The sequence below is a fragment of the Peromyscus maniculatus genome, chromosome 1 (genome assembly GCF_049852395.1).
Source record: "Peromyscus maniculatus bairdii isolate BWxNUB_F1_BW_parent chromosome 1, HU_Pman_BW_mat_3.1, whole genome shotgun sequence".
In the NCBI taxonomy this organism is placed as follows: domain Eukaryota; kingdom Metazoa; phylum Chordata; class Mammalia; order Rodentia; family Cricetidae; genus Peromyscus; species Peromyscus maniculatus.
Window position 1 is genome coordinate 53375343 of NC_134852.1, and position 24028 is coordinate 53399370.

At 47.7% G+C, this 24028-nt stretch overlaps 1 protein-coding gene across 5 annotated transcripts in view; it reads left to right on the forward strand.

Moving 5' to 3' along the window:
- The first annotated feature begins 1778 nt into the window (after positions 1–1778).
- Catsperg (catsper channel auxiliary subunit gamma) overlaps positions 1779–24028 on the forward strand; it is a 33095-nt gene continuing 10845 nt past the window's right edge. For 2 of the 5 annotated variants that reach the window (XM_016000552.3, XM_076578003.1), the window contains exons 1-15: positions 1779–1873; positions 4205–4515; positions 4627–4680; positions 8978–9122; positions 9235–9361; positions 9506–9602; positions 10711–10866; positions 17989–18160; positions 19165–19302; positions 21137–21196; positions 21311–21430; positions 21929–21979; positions 22090–22219; positions 23439–23550; positions 23793–23951. In XM_016000552.3, coding sequence (XP_015856038.1) covers positions 4216–4515; positions 4627–4680; positions 8978–9122; positions 9235–9361; positions 9506–9602; positions 10711–10866; positions 17989–18160; positions 19165–19302; positions 21137–21196; positions 21311–21430; positions 21929–21979; positions 22090–22219; positions 23439–23550; positions 23793–23951 — 1821 coding nt within the window. In that variant the 5' untranslated portion in view covers positions 1779–1873; positions 4205–4215. Of the gene's footprint in view, positions 1874–4031; positions 4178–4204; positions 4516–4626; positions 4681–8977; positions 9123–9234; positions 9362–9505; positions 9603–10710; positions 10867–17988; positions 18161–19164; positions 19303–21136; positions 21197–21310; positions 21431–21928; positions 21980–22089; positions 22220–23438; positions 23551–23792; positions 23952–24028 lie in introns of those variants that run through there. The other 3 variants (XM_042275988.2, XM_042275999.2, XM_042276009.2) reach the window with 3 other exon arrangements.

Here is a 24028-nt window from a genome sequence, read left to right on the forward strand (position 1 = left end):
CAGAGGAACCTACAGCTAAAACTGGCCAGGTTGGGGGTTTGGCCATTGCCTCCCTCTCCTGATTATTCAGAATATTAGATAAACAATTTGGTGATGTAGAATTTCAACATGAGTAATTCTGTCTGTTGGCCAGCGAGTATTGGAGCTCAGAGTAAAGAGTGGGCTCCGATATATTATAATAAGCAGTGTTTAACTGGTAGATGCCAGAATACAAAGGAAAATAGTTAACCTACTGAATGTTTACTCAGGCCAAGTCGTGTGCTCTCTCTGTTGCCAGGCTGACTTCAAACTCATGATTCTCCTGCCTCAGTTTCCACACCTGGCCATGCCTCCCTCTTCAGGTATGGGGTATGTTGTTTTGATCTCACCATAAAGCTCTGGCTGGCCTGGCACTTGCTATGTAGACCTGGGAATGAAGGTGCCATTGATATCGTAGTGCCTCCTTGTCGTGACCTCTGGAAGGATTTAGGAGACACCTAAGAGTGTGATGCAGAATTGGGCACACTCTCAAGGGTTAAGTGGACAGCGACCACAGACACCATTGTAGAGCTAAGTTCTGGGCAGGCTTCATGCTAGTTCTAAAATCTCTTGCCAGTGGTAGCAGCGTATGTTGGCAGGATATGCTGAAGACTCAGAGATTAGATGTTATGAGTTCAAGGTCAGGTTGGGCTATGCCTGTGAGCCAAGGAGATAAGCTCAGTGGTTAGAAGCGCTTGCCACTCAAGCCTGAAGATCTGAGTTTAATCCTCAAGACCCATGGGAAAAGCCAGCTGGATGTAGCAGCTCTTATCTGTAATCCCAGCACTTCTGAAACATGATGGGAGGCAGACCCTGGAGAACTGACTGGAAGCTCAGGCCACCACAACCAGCCTTTTTTTTTTTTTTGAGACAGTGTCTCTTGTAGTCCAATCTGGCCCTGACCTTCTGGTGTTGCCATGAAGGATCTTCAACTTCTGATCCTCTTGCCTCTACCTTCAAAATGTTGGGACTATGGGTGTTCACCAGCTTGCATACGTGGTTAAGCAAAGACTCTACCAACTGCTCCTGCCCCAACCTTTTGTTTTTTCCTTTTCTTTCTTTTTTCTTTTCTGCTTCTCCTCCCACCTCCCCTCGCCCTTCTTTCTTCAAGGTTTCACTGAAGACAAGGTTTCATTGTACAGAAGACTTGGCTGACTTGGAACTAGCTATGTAGACTAGGCGGGCCTTGAACTCACAGCCTCCACTCTTGAGCGATGAGATTAAAGGCATGCGCCACCATACTGGATCCTTAAGCAGTAATTTTTTTTAAATTAAAACAATTATTTATGTGTATGAGTGTGCACCATTTGAGTGCCTGGGAAGATTGTTATCTAGTTCACAATGTAGCAGATCAGAGCCGTGACTTAGGTCCCATTCTTCTGAACAGTAATTAAAATTTTGCCTCTTAGTCATTTGTTTTACAGATGTTGACTAGAGGGTCCCAGCTCTTAAGTGGGCTCATTTTAAACTAGCTGCCTAATTTAATTATAGGAACCCACTTCCAGATCACAGCGCATTCTCCCAAAGGTTCTGGAAAGTCTTTTTTCTCAGGAGGATTTTTGATAGAGGTCAAGTAGGCACAATGTTACTGCTGGAACAACCATTATCAATTTCTCGGTGCTTTCTTAGCACAGAGCTACGCGTTTCCAGTACCTCTGCCTGCCACACACCTGGGAGCCCGAGTTGCACAAGGCCAGCTCTCAAGCCCTAGGCGCCTGTTGGGAATGCGTGTTACTATGGAAACACGCACGCCACATTGCGTGCCTCGCGCAAGGTGGAAGTCCGAGCGGCCATTTTAAGAGCTGGCAAGAGGGGTGGAACAAGCAACGGTTGACCGGTTTTAACCAAGTGACTGGTACAGCGGGGCGGTGCCATCCTAGGGGATGAGGGGGGCGGGAGGGAATTAAGAAGGGGAGGGCAGGGGTGGGAAGGCAAGGCAAGGAAAGGCTAGCGAAGGAGCATCCAGCACAGGGACCAGGCAAAGAAAGCGTGGCAGAGGCGGGGCGGCGGCCAACGTGGTTTAGACCTGAAGCCTCCGACGAGCATGGGCGTGGCTGGAAGAGGCGGGGCATAGGACCGGTGGACGTTCAGGGCATGGACAGGACGGATGAGAAGAGGTGGAGGGAAAAGGTGTCGGTGGGGACAGTGAGGATCGCGAAGTCAGCGTGGGTGTGGGGCGACGGGAGGTCCTGCGGCCAGAGGACGGTCTATGGCAAGGAGAGTCTCCGAAATCACGAGCAGAGTCGAGGCGAAGACAAATACTGGGGCAAGGAAACAGTTATTTACGAGAGGGAGCACGGCGAACAGAGAGCCAAACGGGAGGACCGGGACGAGGAGCGACCACCCGGCGAAGACAGATCCCGGGGCGAGGGGAGGTCACCCGAGGAAGAGCGATCCGGGGGCGAGGGGAGATCTGGAGGAGTAGAGAGGCCCCGCGACCAGGAAAGGCTCCCTAAGGAGAGGGCTGGCGCGGAGGGGCAGGCGGGTGCCGAGGAGAAACCACCGGGGCGGGAGAAGGAGAGGGGCCGGGGATCGGAGCAGAAGCAGGAGGGCCAGGTTGCCCAGGACCCGGGGAGGGGAAGAAGCCAGGACCTAGGGCGTGGCCAGGACAGAAAGAGGAGCGAGGAGCCGACCTCCTGCCAGACTCAGTGCCCGTTCCACGGCAAGGGGCGTGGCCAGGAGAGAAAGTCCGTAGGAGAGCCAATCTCCTGTCAGATTCAGTGCCCGTTCCACGGCAAGGGGCGTGGCCAGGAGGAAAAGTCCAGCGAAGACCCAATCTCCGGCCAGACTCCGCGCCAGAGCCAAAGCAAGGGGCGTGGCCAGGAGGGAAAGTCCAGCGAAGACCCAATCTCCGGCCAGACTCCGCGCCAGAGCCAAAGCAAGGGGCGTGGCCAGGAGGGAAAGTCCAGCGAAGACCCAATCTCCGGCCAGACTCCGCGCCAGAGCCACAGCAAGGGGCGTGGCCAGGGGAGCAAGTCCAGCGAAGACCCAATCTCCAGCCAGACTCCGCGCCAGAGCCAAAGCAAGGGGCGTGGCCAGGGGAGCAAGTCCAGCGGAGAACCAATCTCCGGCCAGACTCCGCGCCAGAGCCAAAGCAAGGGGCGTGGCCAGGGGAGCAAGTCCAGCGGAGAACCAATCTCGGGCAAGACTCGGCGCCAGAGCCGCAGCAAGGGGCGTAGCCAGGAGAGCAAGTCCAGCGGAGAACCAATCTCGGGCAAGACTCGGCGCCAGAGCCGCAGCAAGGGGCGTAGCCAGGAGAGCAAGTCCAGCGGAGAACCAATCTCGGGCAAGACTCGGCGCCAGAGCCGCAGCAAGGGGCGTAGCCAGGAGGGAAAGTCCCGCGAAAAGCCGATCTCCAGCCAGACTCGGCGCCGGAGTCAGGGCAGGGGCCGTAGCCAGGAGAGCAAGTCCAGCGGAGAACCAATCTCCGGCAAGACTCGGCGCCAGAGCCGCAGCAAGGGGCGTAGCCAGGAGGGAAAGTCCCGCGAAAAGCCGATCTCCGGCCAGACTCGGCGCCGGAGTCAGGGCAGGGGCCGTAGCGTGGACGGAGGTGTGGGCAAGGACTCACAGACTGACAAGACCAAGGCTAGAAGCCGGCTCCTGAGCAGGGCAGGGGAGAAGAGAAAGGGGCGTGGCGAGGAGCGGTGTGAGGGCGGGACAGCCTGTGAGGGCGGAGCCAAGTCCAGGAACAAGTCGGTGGTCGCCGAGGGGCGTAAGGGTGGGGAAAAGAAGGGCAAGGCAAGAAACAAAAAGAGAGACTTGGCGAAGAGTAGAGTCGGAGTTCTAAGCGGCGGCATAGAGAAGAGCAAGGGTAGGGCAAGGAGAGAGAGAGCGACTGGCAAGCGGGCTGAAAAGAGCCGCGAGGCCAGAAGTAAGAGTAGGGGCGGGGCCGAGAGCAAGAGCAGGGGCGTGGCGAGGAGTCTTAGTAGGGGAGGGGCTGAGAGTAAGAGAACCGGCAGGACCAGGAGTATTAGTAGGGGCGAGGTCGAGAGTAAGAGTAAGGGCGTGGCCAGGAGTAAGAACAGGGCTAGGGTGAGTAGAGGCGGGAACAGGGCGGGCGCTCGAAGCCTGATCAAAAGTGGAGCCAGGAAGAGGGGCGGGAAGAAAGGCAAGAACTGAGCGGTTTCCCAGAGATCAGCCCCAGCGAGCAGACTGACAAGTGAGTACTGACCCCCACATTCCCCAGGTTCTAGCTGCATGGTGTGCTCGACAGCCATGTGCCCTGTCAGCCCTGTGTGGCCAAGAAAACCAAATCTATGCGTGTGGCCAAGAAAACCAAATCTATGGGCGTTCTGGCTACTGCTGCTAGTGCTACTGCTGTCGTGGAAGTCGTGGGCGGAAAAACATTTCCAAAGCTGCCGCTGGCTTGTTGTCCTGAACAAGTTCGAGAGAGTAGGCGCGCTCCTCTCTAAGGATCGATTTATGGATCAAGAACCCATGGATACAGTGACGGAGGTGTTCCAAAAGTTGGTAGACTCGCCAATCGACCCGCGGGAGGTGAGGGAACTGGAGTCAAGAGTATCAAAGGGATCTTCGGTCAGTAAATATCAGAGGGATCCTGAGTCAGTACACCTCTTGACTGGATATTTCGCCCACCTTTCCTTACAGAAATATATGGGCTTTCCTTACTACCTGAAAATCAACTTCTCCTGTATGGGAAAGGTGAGAGTTTACAGTGTGAGTGGGGCGATTTCAGTAAGTCTCCGATTCCCGTTATTTTCAGTAATGTTTTCCCAAACACTTTAATAGTAGACTCCACCCACCCTGAAGGCCTTAAGGATTCATTCATTCTCCCACTCGGCAGAGAGAGCTAACCGGGAATGGTGGGGGCTATAACAAAGCCCACCTCCAGTGACACACCTCCTCCAAGAAGGTCATACCTAATCCTTCTCAAACAGGCCCACAACTAGGGACCACGCATTCAAACATATGAACCTATGGGGCTACTCTCAGTCAAATAATCACATCAACCGTCATTATTTTTGTCCTAGACACTCTTATTATCCCCCACCCAACAAAAACCCTGTATCTATTAACAGTTATCTTTTAAAAAAAATATTTATTGGGGCTGGAGAGATGACTCAGCAGTTAAAAGCACTGACTGCTTTTTGAGAGTCCTGAGTTCAATTCCCAGCGTCCACATGGTGACTCACAACCATTTACAATGGGATCTGATGCCCTCTTCTGTCAGGCAGGCAAATATACAGATAGAACACTGTATGCATATAAGTATTAAGAAAAAAAGAATTAAAGAGATAAACAACATTGTAAACTTTTTTCAAAAATTTATTTTATTTTTAATTATGTGTATATGGTAGGTATATGCATGTGCATGCAGTTGCCTATGGAGGTCAGAAGAGGGTGATGGATGCCTGGAATCGGTGTTACAGGCCATTGTGGCTGGGAACCATACTTTTTTGATTGTCCAGAAGAACACTATACACTCTTCACCATTAAGCCATATCTCCACCTCCTTTCTCTCTCTCTCTCTCTCTTTCTTCCTTCCTTCCTTCCTTCCTTCCTTCCTTCCTTCCTTCCTTCCTTCCTTTCTTTTTTGAGACAGGGTTTCTCTGTATAGTTTTGGTACCTGTCCTGGATCTCACTGTGTAGACCAGGCTAGCCTTGAACTCACAGAGATCCACCTGCCTCTGCTTCCCAAGTACTGGGATTAAAGGCGTGCGCCACCGCAGCCCGGCCCCACCTTCTTTCTTTCATGATACAGGATAGTGTTACAAAACCCAGGCTGGCCTTGAACTCACAGCAACCCTTGTGCCTCTGCCTCTCAAGTGCTAGTATTATAGGTGTGAGCCACCGTGCCAACTGGACTTTGCCCATTTTGGTTTTTATTTGTTTGTTTGAGTCAGTGTCTTTTTACATAGCCCTAGCTATCCTGGAATTCACAGAGATCTGTCTACCTCTGCTTCCCAAGTACTAGGATCAGAGGTGGCACATGCCTTCCTTTGTTCTTTTTTTTCCCCCAGACAGGGTTTTTCAGAGTAGCCCTGACTGTTCTGCAACTTGCTCTGTAGACCAAGCTGGCCTTGGACTCAGAGATCCTCCTGCCTCTGCCTCCTGAGTGCTGAGATTAAAGTTGTGCACCACAACTGCCCGGACTTTGCTCATTTTAAAATGAAGGTTTTTTTGCCTTTTCGTTGTTGACTTATAAAAATTACATATATATTTGGGATGGTGGTCGTTTAAAACAGTATGTACTATCCTGTGAGTTCATTCTCTCTTTGGAGAAAGGGTCTAGGGTCTTGTTATGTAGACCAGGCTGCTCTTGAAGTCTGCTCTTGAAGTCATAGAAATCTACCTGCTTCTGCTTCCCAATTGCTAGAACTCCATTTTGTTACTGGTTTTTTTTTTTGTTTTTTTTTTTAAGAATATGTGTGAGTGCTCTATCTGCATATATAACTTTATGCCAGAAGAGGGCATAAAATCCCACTATAAATGGTTTTGAACTCAGGACCTCTGGAAGAGCAGCCAGTGCTCTTAACAGCTGAACCATCTCTCCAACCCTTGTTAGTGGGTTTTGTTTTTTTTTTACTTCTGTTTTTTTGAGACAAGGTTTCCCTTTGTAGCTTTGCGCCTTTCCTGTAACTCACTTTGTATACCAGCCTGGCCTCAAACTCACAGAGATCCGCCTGCCTCTGCCTCCTAAGTGCTGGGATTAAAGGCATGCACCGCCACCACCAGGCTCCTTGTTAGTGTTTTTTTTTTTTTTGGTTTTTCGAGACAGGGTTTCTCTGCGTAGCTTTGCGCCTTTCCTGGAGCTCACTTGGTAGCCCAGGCTGGCCTCGAACTCACAGCGATCCGCCTGGCTCTGCCTCCCGAGTGCTGGGATTAAAGGCGTGCGCCACCACCGCCCGGCCCCCTTGTTAGTGTTTTTAAGACAGGGTCCCATGAAGCCCAGGCTGGCTGACTTGATGCGTAGCAGAGGATAGCCTCGCACTTTTGCTGGTCTTGCCTCCATCATTCCATGAGAATTTCAAGTGTGTTCCACCGTATTTGGTTTCATTAGCTGTTGCAAATAGAGCCTAGGGCCTCATGTATACTAGGGAAGCATTCTAACACCTGAGCTACGTACCAGTTCCAGAACGCCTGTGTTTTAAAAGATATCATCAAGAAAATGAAAACAGGGGCAGGAGAGATGGCTCAGAGGTTAAGAGCACTGGCTGCTCTTCCAGAGGTCCTGAGTTCAATTCCCAGCAACCACATGGTGGCTCCCAACCATCTACAATGAGATCTAGTGCCCTCTTTTGGCCTGCAGGCCTGCAAGGATACATGCAGACAGAACACTGTATACATAATAAATAAATACATCTTAAAATAAAAAAAAGAACGAAAAGAAAAAGAGGGGCTGGAGAGATGGCTCAGAGGTTAAGAGCATTGGCTGCTCTTCTAGAGGTCCTGAGTTAAATTCCCAGCAACCACGTGGTGGCTCACAGCCATCAATAATGGAATCTGATGCTGTCTTCCAGCATGCAGGTGTATATGCAAATAAATCTTAAACAAAAAAAAGAAAAGAAAAGAAAATGAAAACAGGGCTGGAGAGATGGTTCATTGGCTCAGTACTTGTTACTCTTGCAGAGGACCAGAGTTTGATTCCTAGGACCCATTTACTGGCTCACAACCATACATAACGCCAGTTCTAAGGGATCCATCAGGCATGCATGTGGGATACATACATGCATGCAGACAAAACATTTATGCACATTAAGTAAAATAAATAAATCTAAAAAGAGAAAGTGAAAAGTAGTGGTGCCCGTCTCTAATTACAGCACTAAGGAGGCCAGCCTGGGCTGTGCAGGAGGTCCTTTCTCAAAACACTAACAAAAAGTTTTAAGTGTATTGAGATATAATTCACTCACCATAAAATACCACAAAAATATTCATTAATTTGCTTTTAGAAATAAAAGTGGGTTGAATATACTATAAGGAGCCGTGGGCTGGGCAGTCACACAAGTCACATGTGCTTATTTTTGTGTTTGTCTGAAATAGAGTCTTATGTGTCCCAGGCTGTCCTTGAACTCAGGATCTTTGTCTTGCCTCCTTCTGCCAAGTACTGGCAGTCTATGTGTGTACAACCATGCCCAGCTTTTTTGTTTGTTTTGTTTTCTGTTGTTGTTCTGTTTTGTTTTTAAGGTTCTCGAGACAGGATTAGTTTCTTTGTGTGTAACCCTGGCTGTCCTGGAATTTTCTCTGTAGATCAGACTGTCCTCAAACTCAGAGATCCTCCTGCCCTTGCCTCCCCAGTGCTGGGATTAAAGGCGTGGGATTAAAAGGTTGTTTTTGTGTCTTTTAGACAAGGTCTTATTATGGAGCCCTGGCTGACCTAGAACTCACTACTTAGATCAGGCTGGCCTTGAGCTTGTATTGATTCTTCTGTTTCTGTTATTTGAGTGTTGGAATTACAGATATGAGTCATTACCCTCCATTCAAAAGTTTTTGCTTTTTAAAAATTTTATTTTAGTGTATGGGTGTTTTGACTGCATGTGTGTCTGTATATCAGATGCATGCCTGGTGCTTACAGATTCCAGAAGAGGGTATTGGGGAGAGAGACAGACAGACAGAGACAGAGAATATAAACCCATGGAAATAGATCCACAGTCCTTATTCACCTAGGACTCGCTTAGAGACCAGGCTGACCTCACACTTGTGGTGATCTCCTGCTTCAGCCTCCTGAGGGGGTGAGAGGTGAGCGGTACTACACCTGCCATCTAGATTTTTCATTTTCTGGGACACTCTCATTTTATAGCCCAGGCTGACTCCCTAAGTGTCGTCGTGTACCCCCGACCCCCGGCCTAGCCTTGAACTGGAGAGCCTGCGGACTCCACCTCCGGAGTGCTGGGAACAAGCACAGCCCTGTTCCCTTATTCTCCCATGGTGGAAGGCCGGCTGTCCCTGCTCAGCTCAGACAGGTGGATCCCCAGACTAACGCCTGCCCTTTCATCCTCAGAATGACGAGGAGCTGGTCCGAAAGGGCCACCTCATGGGGCTGAGACCCGTGATCCTGATCAGCTACAAGTACCCAGTCAATTTCTATCGCTGGAAGATTGAAAATCTGCAGATTCAGATGGAGGCTGCCCCATTGCGCAGCACAGGTGGGCCAGACCGCCGGTGGTGGAGAGCGGAGATGGGATGTCTGGGAGCGCCCCGAGGCCTGTAGGGGCTTCTGGCAGTCTCTAGTGCCTCAGTGCCCCATCCGACCAGCAGGGTTCTGCATAGCAGAGGTCATGTGCGCCTTGAACTGGTACGCACCCATGCCCACCAAAAACGGCAGCGTGGTCATGAGCGTGGACATCCGCAGCAATGGCTTGGGGCCCTACATTCCCCCTAAAAGGTACTGAAGCCCAGGGCACACGCAGGAATGCCAGCCCCCAGCATCCCAAAGAAAGCAGGGAGGCAGAAGGGAGGCGCCGGGGAAGGTGGCTGTGGGCTGTGGAGCGCCCCTGACATGGCCGTCCTCACTGGAGCCTGCTTGCAGGTTCTATGTGAATATTAATGGCTTCATGAAGAGAGATGCAAGCGGTAACCCCATCTTCACCATAGGATATGAGGTGGCGTCTGCCAAGTGGGAGAAGGTACAAATTACACACAGCCTTGATACCTCCCAAACCAGCCCAGATCCCATTTGCAGGACACTTACTTGAGCTCCAGGTCCAGGTAACATTTTCCTAAATGTGCCATCTGGTTCCCTTTCCAGAGGAACTCTGGAAGGGAGGGGTGCTTTCATGTGCACGCACACGCATGCGCGCGCGCGCGCGCGCGCGCGCGCGCACACACACACACACACACACACACACACACACACACACACACACACACACCCTCCCCAGTTGCTGGGGGCTGAACAGAGCCTCATGCTTTCCAGGTAAACACAACCACAGGATGATAGCAGATTCCCCATGGTCTGATTGGATTTTATGTAATTTTTTTCATTACATTATTATTTTGAACTTAAGGAGCCATTACTTGACAGGTCATCTCACCAGCCCCTCTGTAATGTCCTATGGTTTTTTGTTTTTTTGGAAACAGGGTCTCAGTATAACCCACAGTGGTCTCAAACTCATTATGCAGACCAGGCAAGCTTTGTGAAATTCCTGCTTCAGCCTCCCAAGGGCTAGAATCAAAGATGTGAGGCACCAAGCCTGGCCTTGGATACTCATTTTTAGCTTTTCTGTCACATTCATCTGTTTTGTGGTGGAGACACACATGTGGCATATATGTGGAGGTCAGAAGACAACTTTCAGGAGTTGAATCTCTCCTTCCATCATTCTGATGTTGGGGCTTGAACTCAGGTCCTTGTACATGCTAGACCAGCAACTCGACCACTGAGCTAAATCCCAGCCCTCCACCCATGTTCCGAGTTCACTATGCGTTCAGCCGGCAAATCTGTCCTCATCATGAGGATGTAGCTCAGAGTATTTGCTAGTATTGCTAGGGTTCAGTGCACCTCACCTCAGAAAAGGGGGGATGAAAGAAAGGAAAGGAATAAGGAGACAGTGGGTGCAAAGCCCCTGGGGTGAGCTGGAAAGGAAGAGGCCCCTGATGGGACTGGGCTAGGGTGAGCTTAGGGAGCTGGCCCCACTGCAGAGGCTTTGTAGTCAGGATGAGGACTTGGGCTTGTGGCTGAGATGGAGGTGTAATCAGGCAGGGGAGGGCTGAAGGGCATTTCTGCTCCTCTGACAGACCTTTACTCTGAAGAGTGATCACTTTAAGCGTTCAAAATCGAGACCCCTGTGGTACACGCAGAACCATTCTCCTGTGCTCATCCTCGGGGGCATTGAAGATGAGAAGACCATCTTGCTTTCAGACACTAATTTCCAAGACTTTTCTCTCGTGGAGGTGAGTGATGCCCACAGACGGTAGGTTTGGGCTTCTGGACAGGGCTGGCTCTTAGGCCCCCAATGGGGTCTGGGGCTACAGAATGGGACCCCAAAGATAAGCCAGTCTCTAGCAACAGGGTAATGAAGAAAAATTTCACTGCTAGGAAACAGGTTCAAATCTTTAAAAACAGAAAAAAAAATTAAATTATTAATTTATTTATTTTTTCTATTATCAGCTTGATACAGTATAAATTCTTATCCTAATAGTGAAATGTTTCATTGAGGCTTGCCCAGTAATTGAGTAAAACCAAAACTTATTATAAGCCACAGTTATCCTAGGGTCCCCCCTGCTATATAGCCTCCCTGGTTCTGTGGGTTGCAGTCTGATTGTTCTTTGTTTTATATCTAGTATCCACTTAGGAATGAGTACATGCCATGTTTGTCCTTCTGGGTTTGGGTTACCTCACTCAGGATGATATTTTCTAGTTCCATCCATTTGCCTGAAAATTTCATGATGTCATTGTTTTTACTGCTGAGTAGTACTCCATTGTGTATATGTACCACATTTTTTTCATCCATTCTTCAGTTGACGGGCATCTAGGTTGTTTCCAGGTTCTGGCTATTACAAATAGTGCTGCTATGAACATAGTTGAGCATGTATCTTTGTGGTGTGATTGAGCATTCCTTGGGTATATGCCCAAGAGTGGTATGGCTGGGTCTTGAGGTAGACCGATTGATTACCAGTTTTCTGAGAAACTGCCATACTAATTTCCACATTTTTTAAATTTTTATTATTATTTTTTTCTGTTATCAGCTTGATACAATACAAATTCTTATCCTAATAGTGAAATGTTTCATTGAGGTTTGCCCAGTAATTGAGTAAAACCAAAATTTATTATAAGCCACAGTTATCCTAGGGTCCCCCTGCTATGTAGCCTCCCTGGTTCTGAAAACCCATTTTTTTTTTAAATGTGCATGTATCTGTGTGAGTGAGTACTCCAGACCACAAGAGGGAGCTGGATCTCCTGGAGCCCCAGTTACAGGTGCTTGCAAACCACCCAGTGTGGGTCCTGGGAATGGAACTCAAGTGTTCTGCAAGAACAGGACACACTCTCAACCACTGAGCCACATCTCAAGCTCTAGGTTCAAATTCGTGTGTGTGTGTGTGTGTGTGTGTGTGTGTGTGTGTGTGTGTGTGTGTGTGATTGAATCCAGCACCTGTCACAAGCCTGGCAAGCAGTCTCCTGCCGAGTGATGTCCAGCCTCTCCAGGGATTTCCTGGGCATGTGCTGCACTTCCAGCCACAGCCCAGCCTGTTGTTTTACTTCTTGCTTGCTTTGTTTTGTTTGTGTTTGTGTTTTTGAGACAAAGTCTCACTCTGCAGCTCTGACTGGCCTCTGCCTCCTAAGCATTGCCTCTTTATTCCTTTTCCTTTTCTTTTATTCCCCCCTCTTTTTGAGGTGAGGTGACCTGACCACACTCCTCTGGAAGAGCAGTGAGTGCTCTTCATTGCTGAGCCATCTCTCCAGCCCCAACTTCTTTCAATATAAAATAACAATCATGGTGATGCTCTTATCCTGGTCTAGCCTGACTGGTTTTTTGAGTCAGACTCCACAGACTGGCACCACAGACTGGCCTTACAATTAGTTTGTAGCTAAGTGGGAGAATCAGGTCCCAGCACCCACATCAGGCAGTTTACCTGTAACTCAAGCTCCAGAGGGATCCAGTGCCTCTAGCCTCCACAGGCACTGCACTCACAAATCAACTCTCTGTCCTTCCCTCCCTCCGTCCCTCTCTCTAACACACACACACACACACACACACACACTTTAAAATAATGAGATGTATTTTTAAAGTTATTGGCCAATTACATTTCTGTTCTGTTTTATTTTGGTAAGAAAGGGTCCTTATGCCAAGTGGTGGTGGCGCCCACCTTTAATCCCAGCACTCTGGAGGGAGACAGGCGGATCTCTGTGCATTCAAGACCAGCCTGGTCTACAGAGCTAGTTCTAGGACAGCCAAGGCTACACAGAGAAACCTTGTCTTGAAAAACCACCACCAACAACAAAAAATACAAGGTTTTATTATTTAACCCTGACTGACTTGGAACTTGATATTTAGACGAGACTGACCTGGACTGGAAGTCATGGATATCATCTGCCCTAGGCACCAGGCACACACGTGGTGCATAGACTTACATCCAGGCAAACCACCTATACACATAAATAATGAAATATATATATGCAGAGAGAGAGAGAGAGACAGAGAGACAGAGAGAGAGAGAGAGAGACAGAGAGAGAACCAGGAACAGTGACACACACCTTTAATCCCAGCACTCAAGAGGCAGAGAAAGGGGGATCTCTGTGAGTCTGAGACCAGCCTGATCTACAAAGTGAGTTGCAGGCTGGCCAAGGCAACAGAGTAACACTCTTTCTAAAACACACATGGGGCTAGAAAGATGGCTCAGCAGTTAAGTGTACTGATCTACCCACAGAGGTCAGAAGAGGGCACCGGATTCCCCGGAACTGGAGTTACAGATGGTTGTGAGGTCCCAAGTGGTGCTGGGAATTGAATCTGGGTCCTCTGGAAGAACAGCTAGTACTCTTTTTTTAAAATGTTTTTTGCATTTTAAATTAGTTACATTAATTGTATTGATTTATTACATTCATGATATTATGTCCTGATACTACTGTCCATTTGTGGGGCTTTTCCATCACACAAAACAGGAATCCTGTATTTAGGAAATCATTGCTCTGTATTCCTTTCTTCTCTATCTTGAGATAACATCTAATCTTTCTGTCTCTGTGAATTTGTATATTCTATATATTTCATGTAATACAATTCTATAGTATTTGTCCCTCATTTTGAATGTAAAAACACTTTATGTACAACTGTAAGAGAAATAATACACAGATAGCTTGAACATAAAAACAGGTTATAATTCAAAAGTTCAGGGTTATTTGAAACTGGAAAATATTTTCTCTATAGAAAATAGTAAAAATGATAACATTTTCAAATAAGCCCTTTTAAGCCAAATAATAGCAGCTAGTACTCTTAGCCACTAAGCTGTCTCTCTGGACTCAACATGGGGTATTTTCTATCCATGTGAGCAGAACTCTGACAGAGGCACAGGGATTGTGTGAATACATTGTACACTGCTTAACTCCAGGTTGTGTACCATACCCAAACTGGCCACACTGGGGGAGTGTGGCTATCTAAGCAGTTAGAAGAGTAGCTTTTGCCAGGTGGTGGTAGTGAATGCCTTTTATCCCAGCACTCAGGAGGCAGAGACAGGTGGATCTCTGTGAGTTCTAGGCCAGTCTGGTCTACAGAGCGAATTCCAGTACAGAGCTACACAGAGAGACCATGTCTTTCTTTGTACCACCAGCCAGCTCTCAGATAATGACATGAAGACTTATTATTAATAATTATAAATATTTGGCCTTAGCTTAGGCTTGTTTCTAACTAGCTCTTACAACTTAAATTATCCCACACTTTTTAATCTATGTTCTGCCACATGACTTGTTACCTCTCTTCTATACCACACCTCCTGCTTCCTCTCTGTGTTTTGCTGGGAATTCCATCTTCTTTCCAGTGTTCTCCCGATGCCTGAAAGTCCTGCCTAGCTATTGGCCATTCAGCTTTTTATTATACCAATCACAGCAACACATGTTCACACAGTGAACAACTATTCCACAACATTTCTCCCTTTTTGTATAAATAAAAAGGAAAGGTTTTAACTCTTAACACAGTAAAACTATATACAATAAGAACAATTATCAGGTAAGAATTACATTTACAATGTCTAGTCTATTTGTATTTGGCAAATTTGGAGAAATTATTTATTCAATCTTGACGAGTCCAAAGTTTTTTAATCATAACTTATCAGTCCCAAAATATCCTTTTAGACCTTAAAACATTTTTTAGATAAACAATTTAAGCTTTTATGTTTCTTAACCTTATACATTTTATATCTCTTTTGTGAGTTTTTTCTTTAATTTGGTAACAAGGAAAACTGTAACTATAAATATTTAGTCTTCAATCCCATCAAAGACCAGAGAAGGATATAATATTACCTGAATAAACAGGAGGTATGGAGCAAACAACTTCCAAAACTATAGAAACAACAGAGACATCTGGCTGCCTGGACAGTCACCCAAGATTCCTCAGCAATGTTGGGGCGTCCGTCTTTGGCCTACAGGCCTAGCATGTCTGACAGACCTTTGTGTGAAGCAGGAATGTTGAAGGACTGTCCCACCTTGTCTTAGCAAATTTGGCAGTCACCTCTTTTGTGCCTGGTGGTCCAGTTTAGACAACATATTGTCAGCAGTTGAGGCAAGGGCAGGTTCTGTGCACAGTGTCTAACTTTGCCACAATGAAAGCAAATACCATGTGGAGAGTCCTTGATGTCCACCATCCTTTTTTGAAGTAGATTGGTGCTGTAGGAGTAGACATGTCATGAAAAGCCTTACGTTATGAAAACATCTCAAATGCCATTTTCTATAGGTCTCTGAGGTGTTTGAAGACCATCTATCTATCTAAACTATATTTCTGTTTGATCTTGAAAACATACCTAATATGGCCACAAATTTGATTGTTATATAAAGTTGACTACTAACCTGCACTTCTTAATTATCTTAGTTTGTAATAATAATTTTCAAGGACTAAAACTTTATAGTACTTTTTTTTTTTTTTTTTTTTTTTTGGTTTTTCGAGACAGGGTTTCTCTGTGTAGCTTTGCGCCTTTCCTGAAACTCACTTGGTAGCCCAGGCTGGCCTCGAACTCACAGAGATCCGCCTGGCTCTGCCTCCCGGGTGCTGGGATTAAAGGCATGCACCACCATCGCCCGGCTTATATTACATTTTTAAATGAGCTGCATAGGTACAATACCTTTAAAAAGAGTAGAAACATACATATAGTATGTTCTAACAAAAACCTTACATTTGTATCAATATACAAAATCCATACCAATGTAAAATATTTGAGGTTAGTAGTTTTTTTAGTTTAAAAGTAGATTCAATAATCTATCCTTTTTTCTTATCATTCCTATATCCCCTTTTTTCTTTTCAGAACGAAATCCCTGCATCTAATCTCCTTTGCTTAGTTTCCTCCCTGATCATGACCAATAGCCACTTGCACCAACCCCTCCCAAACAATGACAAACCTCATAACTCATCACATGACCAAAAACCACCCTCCCCACCTCTTGGGAATATGGGTGTCATGTCACTGCTTCCTATGGTCTGGGGGTGATGGCATCTTTAGGGAACCCTGAGAAAATTGGGATAATGGGCAAGTCCTGGGAAAGCTAGCTGTATTATTTTTTTGTTTAGTCTCTGTGATGAGGAAATACAGGGTTTATCTGAAGTCCTGGCAGGAGTAGTCTGTGAGGCTGGATCACCTCAGCCAGCTGCTTTGAAGTTGTTCTGGATGCAGGTTGTTGAGGAAACTGCAACAGAGGCATCTGAGAGGCTGGGTCACCTGGGCCACTTCATCATTGATGTCTTGATCCTTTTTAAAAAAAAAAAAACAAAAACATACAGACCTTTTAAAGGTAACACGCATATCTGTATTAACACAAGTATGGGATGTACATGTGCACAAATCAGCTAAAGATGATTCTCTGTTCTATGTTTGAGAAGGTAAAAGGCATCTGTCAACTTTGTAAGTCCGTTTGGACTACATAACTGAACAGTAATATAAATCTCTATCCATCTATATGAAAGGATGGCATGTAATAATAAGTCATGAGGACTCGGTAGCCAACAAGATTTGTCAAGTCTCATCCAGTGTCAGAGCTGTCCCCATGTGAGGGATCAGCACACATGTCACCTGTCCTGTAGTCTCTCTTGGCTTTTCCCTTATGTCTAGCCAAGATCCTCAGGAGGTCTTCTCAGGTCAAATCTGATCTTTATTAATTTTGAAGGAATCTATGGCTTTTCATTTCCCATGAAACCAAAAGCACAACCTCTCCCATAGTGCAACACATATTCTGACTTTTATTTTGAAGTCATAACTTCCTAAAGTATGTAAGTTGGTTGAATTTAGCAGGTCCTTTCACAGTCTAATGTCTCACAGCCTTGCCATGTTCTGTTCATTAGCATTTAAAAAAATTAAAATTAGCAAAGCACCATACGAGGTCCATTCTCCCTGGGCTATACTTGAACTGCCAGGCCCTCTGCAGCGTGGCTAGCTCAGCACACGGTGGTGATGGCTGGCTCTGCCCTCTTTGGGCCCGCGTAACCGGCCCAGCTCTGGGAAACTTGTGTGGCGTGGCCACGGGCATTTCTATCTGGTCTCCCACCGGGTGGGTGTCATATGTGGATCTTTGGTGCTCTGCTACGTGGCAGGAGGGCCTCTTTAGTTTATTTTATTTTGGTTTTCCAAGACAGGGTTTCTCTGTAGCTTTGGAGCCTGTCCTGGAACTTGCTTTATAGACCAGGCTGGCCTCGAACTCACAGAGATCCGCCTGTCTCTGCCTCCCGAGTGCTGGGATTAAAGGCGTGCGCCACCGCCACCTGGCCATAGCAGGGCCTCTTAAAAGAGCCACACCTCTGTAAGCCACAAGCACCAAGCCTACTTGAGAGATACTGGTCACCAGGCCAGGAAGCCTTGTCTCACTCCATGTTCAAAACTTTTTTTTTTAAGCTTTTTTAGGACTTATGTGTATCTATGTGGGCTCACATTGGGTACCATGTGTAACGAGTCTTTGTAGTACCATCCAACTCCCAAATGACATGGAGCCTTATTATTAATTATGAATGCTTGGCCTTAGTTAGGCTTTTTCCTAACCAGTTCTTATAACTCAAATTACCCCATATTTTTTAATCTGTGTCCTGACACATGACTTGTTATCTCTCTTCTATATAGCTCCTCCTGCTTCCTCTATGTGTCTCCCTGGCAAAGTCAGCCTTTCTTCTTCCCAGAGTTCTCTCTCCGCCAGGAAGTCCCGCCTATCCTCTCCTCCCTCGCTATTGGATGTTCAGTTTTTTGTTACACCAATCACAGCAACACATCTTCACACAGTGTACAAGTATCCCACAACACGTCTGGGGGCGGGGGGAAGGACCATTTACCCCAGGCAGGACTTGGAGGCCGAGGCCTCAAGCACTTGCTCACCTGGTCTTTGCTCTCCTGCAGCTGAGCATTGACAGTTGCTGGGTTGGCTCCTACTACTGTCCCATACTTGACTTCTCAGCCACCATCCATGACGCCATCTCTACGGAGAGCACGCTCTTCATCCGGCAGAACCAGCTTGTCTACTACTTCACAGGCAGCTACTCCGCCCTCTTCGACATCAGTCACAGCAGCAGTGAGAGGGCTGGGCTGGGGGCGCGGGGGGCGGGGGGCGCAGCTGGGGCGTTAGAGAAACGAAGCAAGAAGGATGCTAACCAGAGGGAAAAGTCCAGGCATCACCGTGCTCCACACCTGTCATCCCAGCGCTTGCGAGACAGAGGCAAGGGGATCGAGGTCATCCTCAGCTCTATAGACGTTTGTGTGGATCTAGGTACATGAGCCACATGGGGGGTGCTGCACACCTCTGTAATCCTAGCACTTGAGAATCTCTAGTTTAGGGCAACCCTGGGCTACAGATTAGATTCCAGAAAGCTTGGAGAACTTAGTGAGAACTGCCTCACCCCCATCCCCCTGAACAACAGACAGGAAAAGTGGGTCTTCCTGTCTATTGGCATACCTGACTGAGAAACCCATGAGGCATCTTGGCTTCAGGCACAGGTGTATCTATCCAGTGACTCACTGTCATTCTTGGTCTCCGTGCTGACTCATGGTGACTCTTGCCCAGCAGCTGTCCATTCCTCTGTCCCTAAGTCTCCCCAGGGAACCTTTTTGTTAGTGGCTGCAAGCTGGAAGGGTCTCTTAGTTGCCTCACTCTGTCCAAAACTCAGGTCAGAACCAGGGGAGCACAAGAGAAGTGTGAACCCACCTAGACCTCACGGGCCACCTGTGTGATGGCACATACCTGATGTACACACCAGCATTTGGGAAGCTGCCGCAGGAAGCTGGACAGTTTGAGATCAGCCTGGGCTACATAGGAAGTCTGAGGCCAGCTAGAGTTACAGTGTAAGACCCTGTCTCATAAAACCAAAGCCAGTCATAACAGACTAGAACTCAGAGGTAAGGGATGGGGGGGTCACAGAAATGACTAGTGTTGCTCTAGAGGCCCCCCAATACCACACTGCAATGTTGCTCCAGGCTAAGAGGACAGGAAACAGGTTTGTAAGATTAGAAGGAAGGAGATCTGGGGTCCAGGGACCAGCCTGACCACCTGGTTTTGAGTCTGCACGCTTGCCCCGCTAGGCAGCTGGGTTCGTGTCCTGGCTAGCGAGTGCATCAAGAAGCTGTGCCCAGTGTTCGTCGATGGCAACGGCTCTGAGTACATCCTAGCCCTCACCACTGGCAAGAATGAAGGTTATATTCACATCGGGACCATTACAGGTAAAAGCCTGTGTGATCTGGAAGCTCAGGAGACATGTGTCTACACCTTCTCACCTAGGGCTCTTGTTCCTTGCCATGTGTCCTCAGGAGAGGTGGCAGGCTCAGGATTGTTCCATGTGAATGGACATGGATATGTGTTGGTTCAGATCCAGCTTGAACAGTGTTAGATACTTTCTATGATGTATTTGGCTTTAAAGGGCAGAAACCCAACTCAAAAAATCAGGTCAGCAAAGCTGGCTGGTATGATTCTTGCTTGCATTCCCAGCACTTGGGAAAGGGAGGTAGGAGCATCAGAAGTTCAAGGCCCAGGCCAGGCTACAATGAGACCCTTATCTCAAAACGAAACACAAAAGCAGGTTGGTGAGAGTACTCACATACTAAAGAAATTAATAAAGGACAAGGCCAGTGAGACGGCTCAGCGGGTAAAGGCCCTCTTGCTGCTCGGCCTGAGGACTTGAATTCAGTCCCTGGGACTCACATGATGGGAGAAAAGAACCGATACCACAAGCTGTCTCTCTGACCCCCTCATATGTGCATAGCGTGTAGGAATTTGAGGCCATCCTGGTCTACATAGGGAGTTCCAGGCTAGCTAGGGCTACACAGGGAGACTGGTTCTCGAAAAGCAGAGAGAGGGACAGGACAGGAGAGACAGCTGAGCAGCCGAGAGCACTTCAGAGCACTCACATGGCAGTTCATCAGCACATCCGGGATCTGAGGCTCTCGGCCTCCTCCAGCACCAGGCGTCAGGTGGTACACATACATATAGGCATGCAAAACACTCACACACAGAACAGAAATAAATCATGAAATAAAAAGTTATTGGCATGCTCACAGGCATTGTTAAGCAGGAATCTGACCCAAATTTCTCCATAATCAGAGAAACCTATGAAGAGGTTCTTCTTCATCATTCTACACTTTGATTTCATTTCTTTTGTTTGTTTGTTTGTTTTTTTGAGACAGGATCTCAGTATGTAACTTGCTGTCTTGAAACTCACTGTGTAGACCAAGCTCGGGCTTCAAATTCACGAAGACCCTCCTGTCTCTGCCCCTCGGATTAAAGGCCTGTACCAGCACTCAGGGCTTGTCCTCTTTTTAGTTTCCCATCAGGCATCTGCCAGGCCCGATTGGAAAGATGTGTTTTTTTGTTTTGTTTTGTTTTATGTTTTTTGTTCGTTTGTTTGCAAAAGTGCTGATAAGTCCCTATTATTGCATCACATAATGACTAAATATAACACAGACTCCACAGACTGCTCCATGCGACCCTAGATCTGTGGCTTTGGATACGTAACATGACTTCACTGATCTCACTTTTCCACCTGTAAAATGGGACCAGATGACAATACTATAATAGTCTGTTTCTTTGGGTGATATAAAGATTAAATAAATACACTGGACACGGTGGTGTGCACATGCAGTCACAACACTTGGAAGGCTAAGGCAGAAGGATCAAGAGTTGGAAGCCATATGAATTAAAAAATAAAACCAGGGCCAGAGCTTGGCTCAGCATTAGAGAACTTGTACAGAATCTACCAGTGAGTGAATGCTGATATCACCAGTGTGTACCACCACACCTTGCTTCGTTAATTCTAACTCCCAGCCACAACATGCACTCTGATTGGCTTTTGTTGGTCACATCACCAGATCTAAGAACATTTCTGAGATCCTAGGCCAAGTGTAGAGATGAGAAAGATGGAAGGCAGGCCTAACCCCTAGAATCCCTGGGCTAAGAGGTTCAAGGTGTGGGGACCCCATGGGGTGCTGGTTGGGTGGGATAACCCTACAGGTGGCGGTGGGCTAAAAAGGACCTGAGCATGGGACCTGATTTGATCCATAGATGGTCGTGTGTCCTTCAAGATGATGCCGGAAAGCTGGTCAATATGTGATAAGTTACCGGGTACTCATTTTTGGGGGGATCTGGGGTGGAGGGTGGAGGTCATTGGGAAGGGTGAGAGGGTTATGAGGAAGAAGTCAGGGTCTAGATTGCTCGAGATTCTGCTCTCCCCAACAGGTTCAAACTGCTCCATTAACTGGGCTACATACATCGCTGATGAGAAGAACCTGCTGTTGTTGGTGGAGACTCTCTCCCCGAATTTAGTTAAGATCTTTTACCTACTCAACTTTAACTTAGGTAATCAGATTGCCTGGAGTCAGGAGGGAATGCGCAAGAGCCTGGACTGTGGACCATATGTCCACCCCAAACACTCCACTCTTAGCTCTTAGAGTGAGCTGTCTGGGAGACAGTTAAGAGGACAAGTGGGGAGACTGAAGAGAAGAGAAGCCGGATCTGGAAGGTCCTGCGCATGCACGCACACACACACACACACACACACACACCATGTAATAAATCAAGGAAGGTATTCTGTCTGTCCTAAATTGAAAGCAGTAGAGTCTTTAAGGTGGGTGGGATTTGTGGGGTTTTTTTGTTTGTTTGTTTGTTTGTTTGTTTGTTTGTTTGTTTGAAACAAGGTCTCATCATGTAGTCCTAACTGTCCTGGAACTCAACCCTAGAGACCAAGCCCAGTTGCCTACAGAGTCTCATGGGAAGGTTGGAGAGTGGGGTAGCTTTGCCCTGCTTCCAGATATTGAGAGTTCTTCAGCTTTCAGGGTGTTGTTTTCCTACCTTTAGAGACCCAGCGAATGGATGTTCTCTACGTAATACCACAGTTTATCCCAGAAGGTAGGACCAGAGAGCGAGGGTAGTTTCCAGGTGGGCAGTGGGCGGGAAGAGCCCAGGTGACCGACCATCACTCCTCTCCACTACATCCTTTCCTCTTCTGCTATGGTCAGTTCAGGATTTGGACTTCCTGGTGCTACATGGGACAGAGACCTATACCAGAACTGCCATGATTCCCAAGGGCTTGTTCTTCAACACATTCAACAATATGCTGTACATTTGGGGCAACTTCATCCTGCAGAGGTAGGCATAAGCCATCTCCCCAGTGACCCAGACGCACGCACGCACGCACGCACACACGCACACACACACACACACACACACACACACACACACACACACATTTATATGAATAATTTTTGTTTGTTTTTTGAGACAGGTATCACTATGTAGCCCTCACTGTCCTGGAACTCACTATGTAGACTAGGCTGGCCTTGAACTCAGAGATCCATCTGCCTCTGCCTCTGCCTCTGCCTCTGCCTCTGCCTCTGCCTCTGCCTCTGCCTCTGCCTCTGCCTCTGCCTCTGCCCAATGCTTGAGATTAAAGGCATATGCCATAGTGCCCAGTAAAGTTTTATTTTACTTTAATTATGGTACCCATGTGTGTCTATGTGGTGGTGTACACAGGTGCAGGTGTCTATGGAGGGAGGGCATTAGAAACCCTGGAGCTGGAGCCGTACGGTGCTTGGAACCTACCTGTAAGAGCAGCAAATGCCCTTACCCTCTAAGCCACCCTTCCAGGGCCTTCAGCAGGCTTTTGTTGTTGTTCCAATTAGGGTCTTGCTCATGTTAGGCAAGTAGTCCACTGGGAAGCCATAACCCAGCCCCCCACTGGTGACAAACAAGCACTCTCTGATGAGTCACCCCAGCCCAGCTCGAGGAGCCTTGTGTAAAATGAAACTTTCTGGACTGAACACACGTGAGCAATAGAAAGCATTCCTGGGGACACGTCAGAATCTTCCTACTCATCTAGCCTCTTCTTCTTCAAGATCTCAGGGGCCCGATGCCATCTTCATGGACTGTTGGCAAACTGCTCTTTCATATCCATTTGGTTTTAAAAGAAAGAAACCTAACTCAAAAACCAGTTAAGCACAAAGAATTTATTGACTTATATTTAGAAATATCAAGCTCCAGCTTCAGGCATGTCTGGATCCAGGGCATTGCCATTGGGACTTCATTTGTAGGCAAGATGGTGCTTTTACTGGAATCCTAGGCCAGAGGGCTGAGTCCTAGGGTCCCAAAAACATCAGGAAAGGGGAGATAGGGATCCAGGGCACAAGGACACTCCAAGGACGGTGGGAACTGAAGCTGGGGTCACAGGGCCGCTCTGCTGTTGTTTACAGTGCCAGCAGACAGACAGGCAGTGAGTCCCACGCTGTACTGCGGTTGCGGTGGGAGAAAGATGTCAAGGATTCCGGGCTGTCCTCATCCCTGAGCTCCCTCCCTCTCTCTGCCTCTGCAGCTACAATAGGATACACTTCATTTATCTGGCGGACTTCCCCAAGGACTCCGTCATCAAATACATGGTCAACTCTTACCAAGGAGACATGGCTTTTGTCACAGAAGGAGAAGAGGTCAGCTACCCTGTTCTTCTCCCCAAGCCCTCCTTGTTCATCCCCCAATCCCTCCTGCCCTGTTAGGGTGAACACCCTTAAGGGATCCCAAAATAATGTCAGTAGAAGCCCTATCCGTAACAGGGCCCTGGAACTCAGAGAGGGTAGGAGACTTTTCCAAAGACTGTCACAGCTCAGTGCGAGAGTAGGAACGGTTGAAGTTTTTACCATCGCCCCATATATAATGACTGCTGGATCCACAGATCTGGTACTTTCTGGAAGGTGGCTACGATGTCTACCGGCTGGTCCCGTCCAAAGGCTGGGACATCTACTTCAGCCTGCAGAAGCTGCAACACTCTTTTCTCTTTGCGGACCAAGAGTTCTTGGTCACCCTCTTCTATGAAGATGGGCAGCTCTATCAGGTGCCGTGAAGGCTTGGTAGGGTGGAGGTGGGGAGCAGGTTGGGGCTCCCAGGAGGTTCCCACCAGCTCACCTGCCT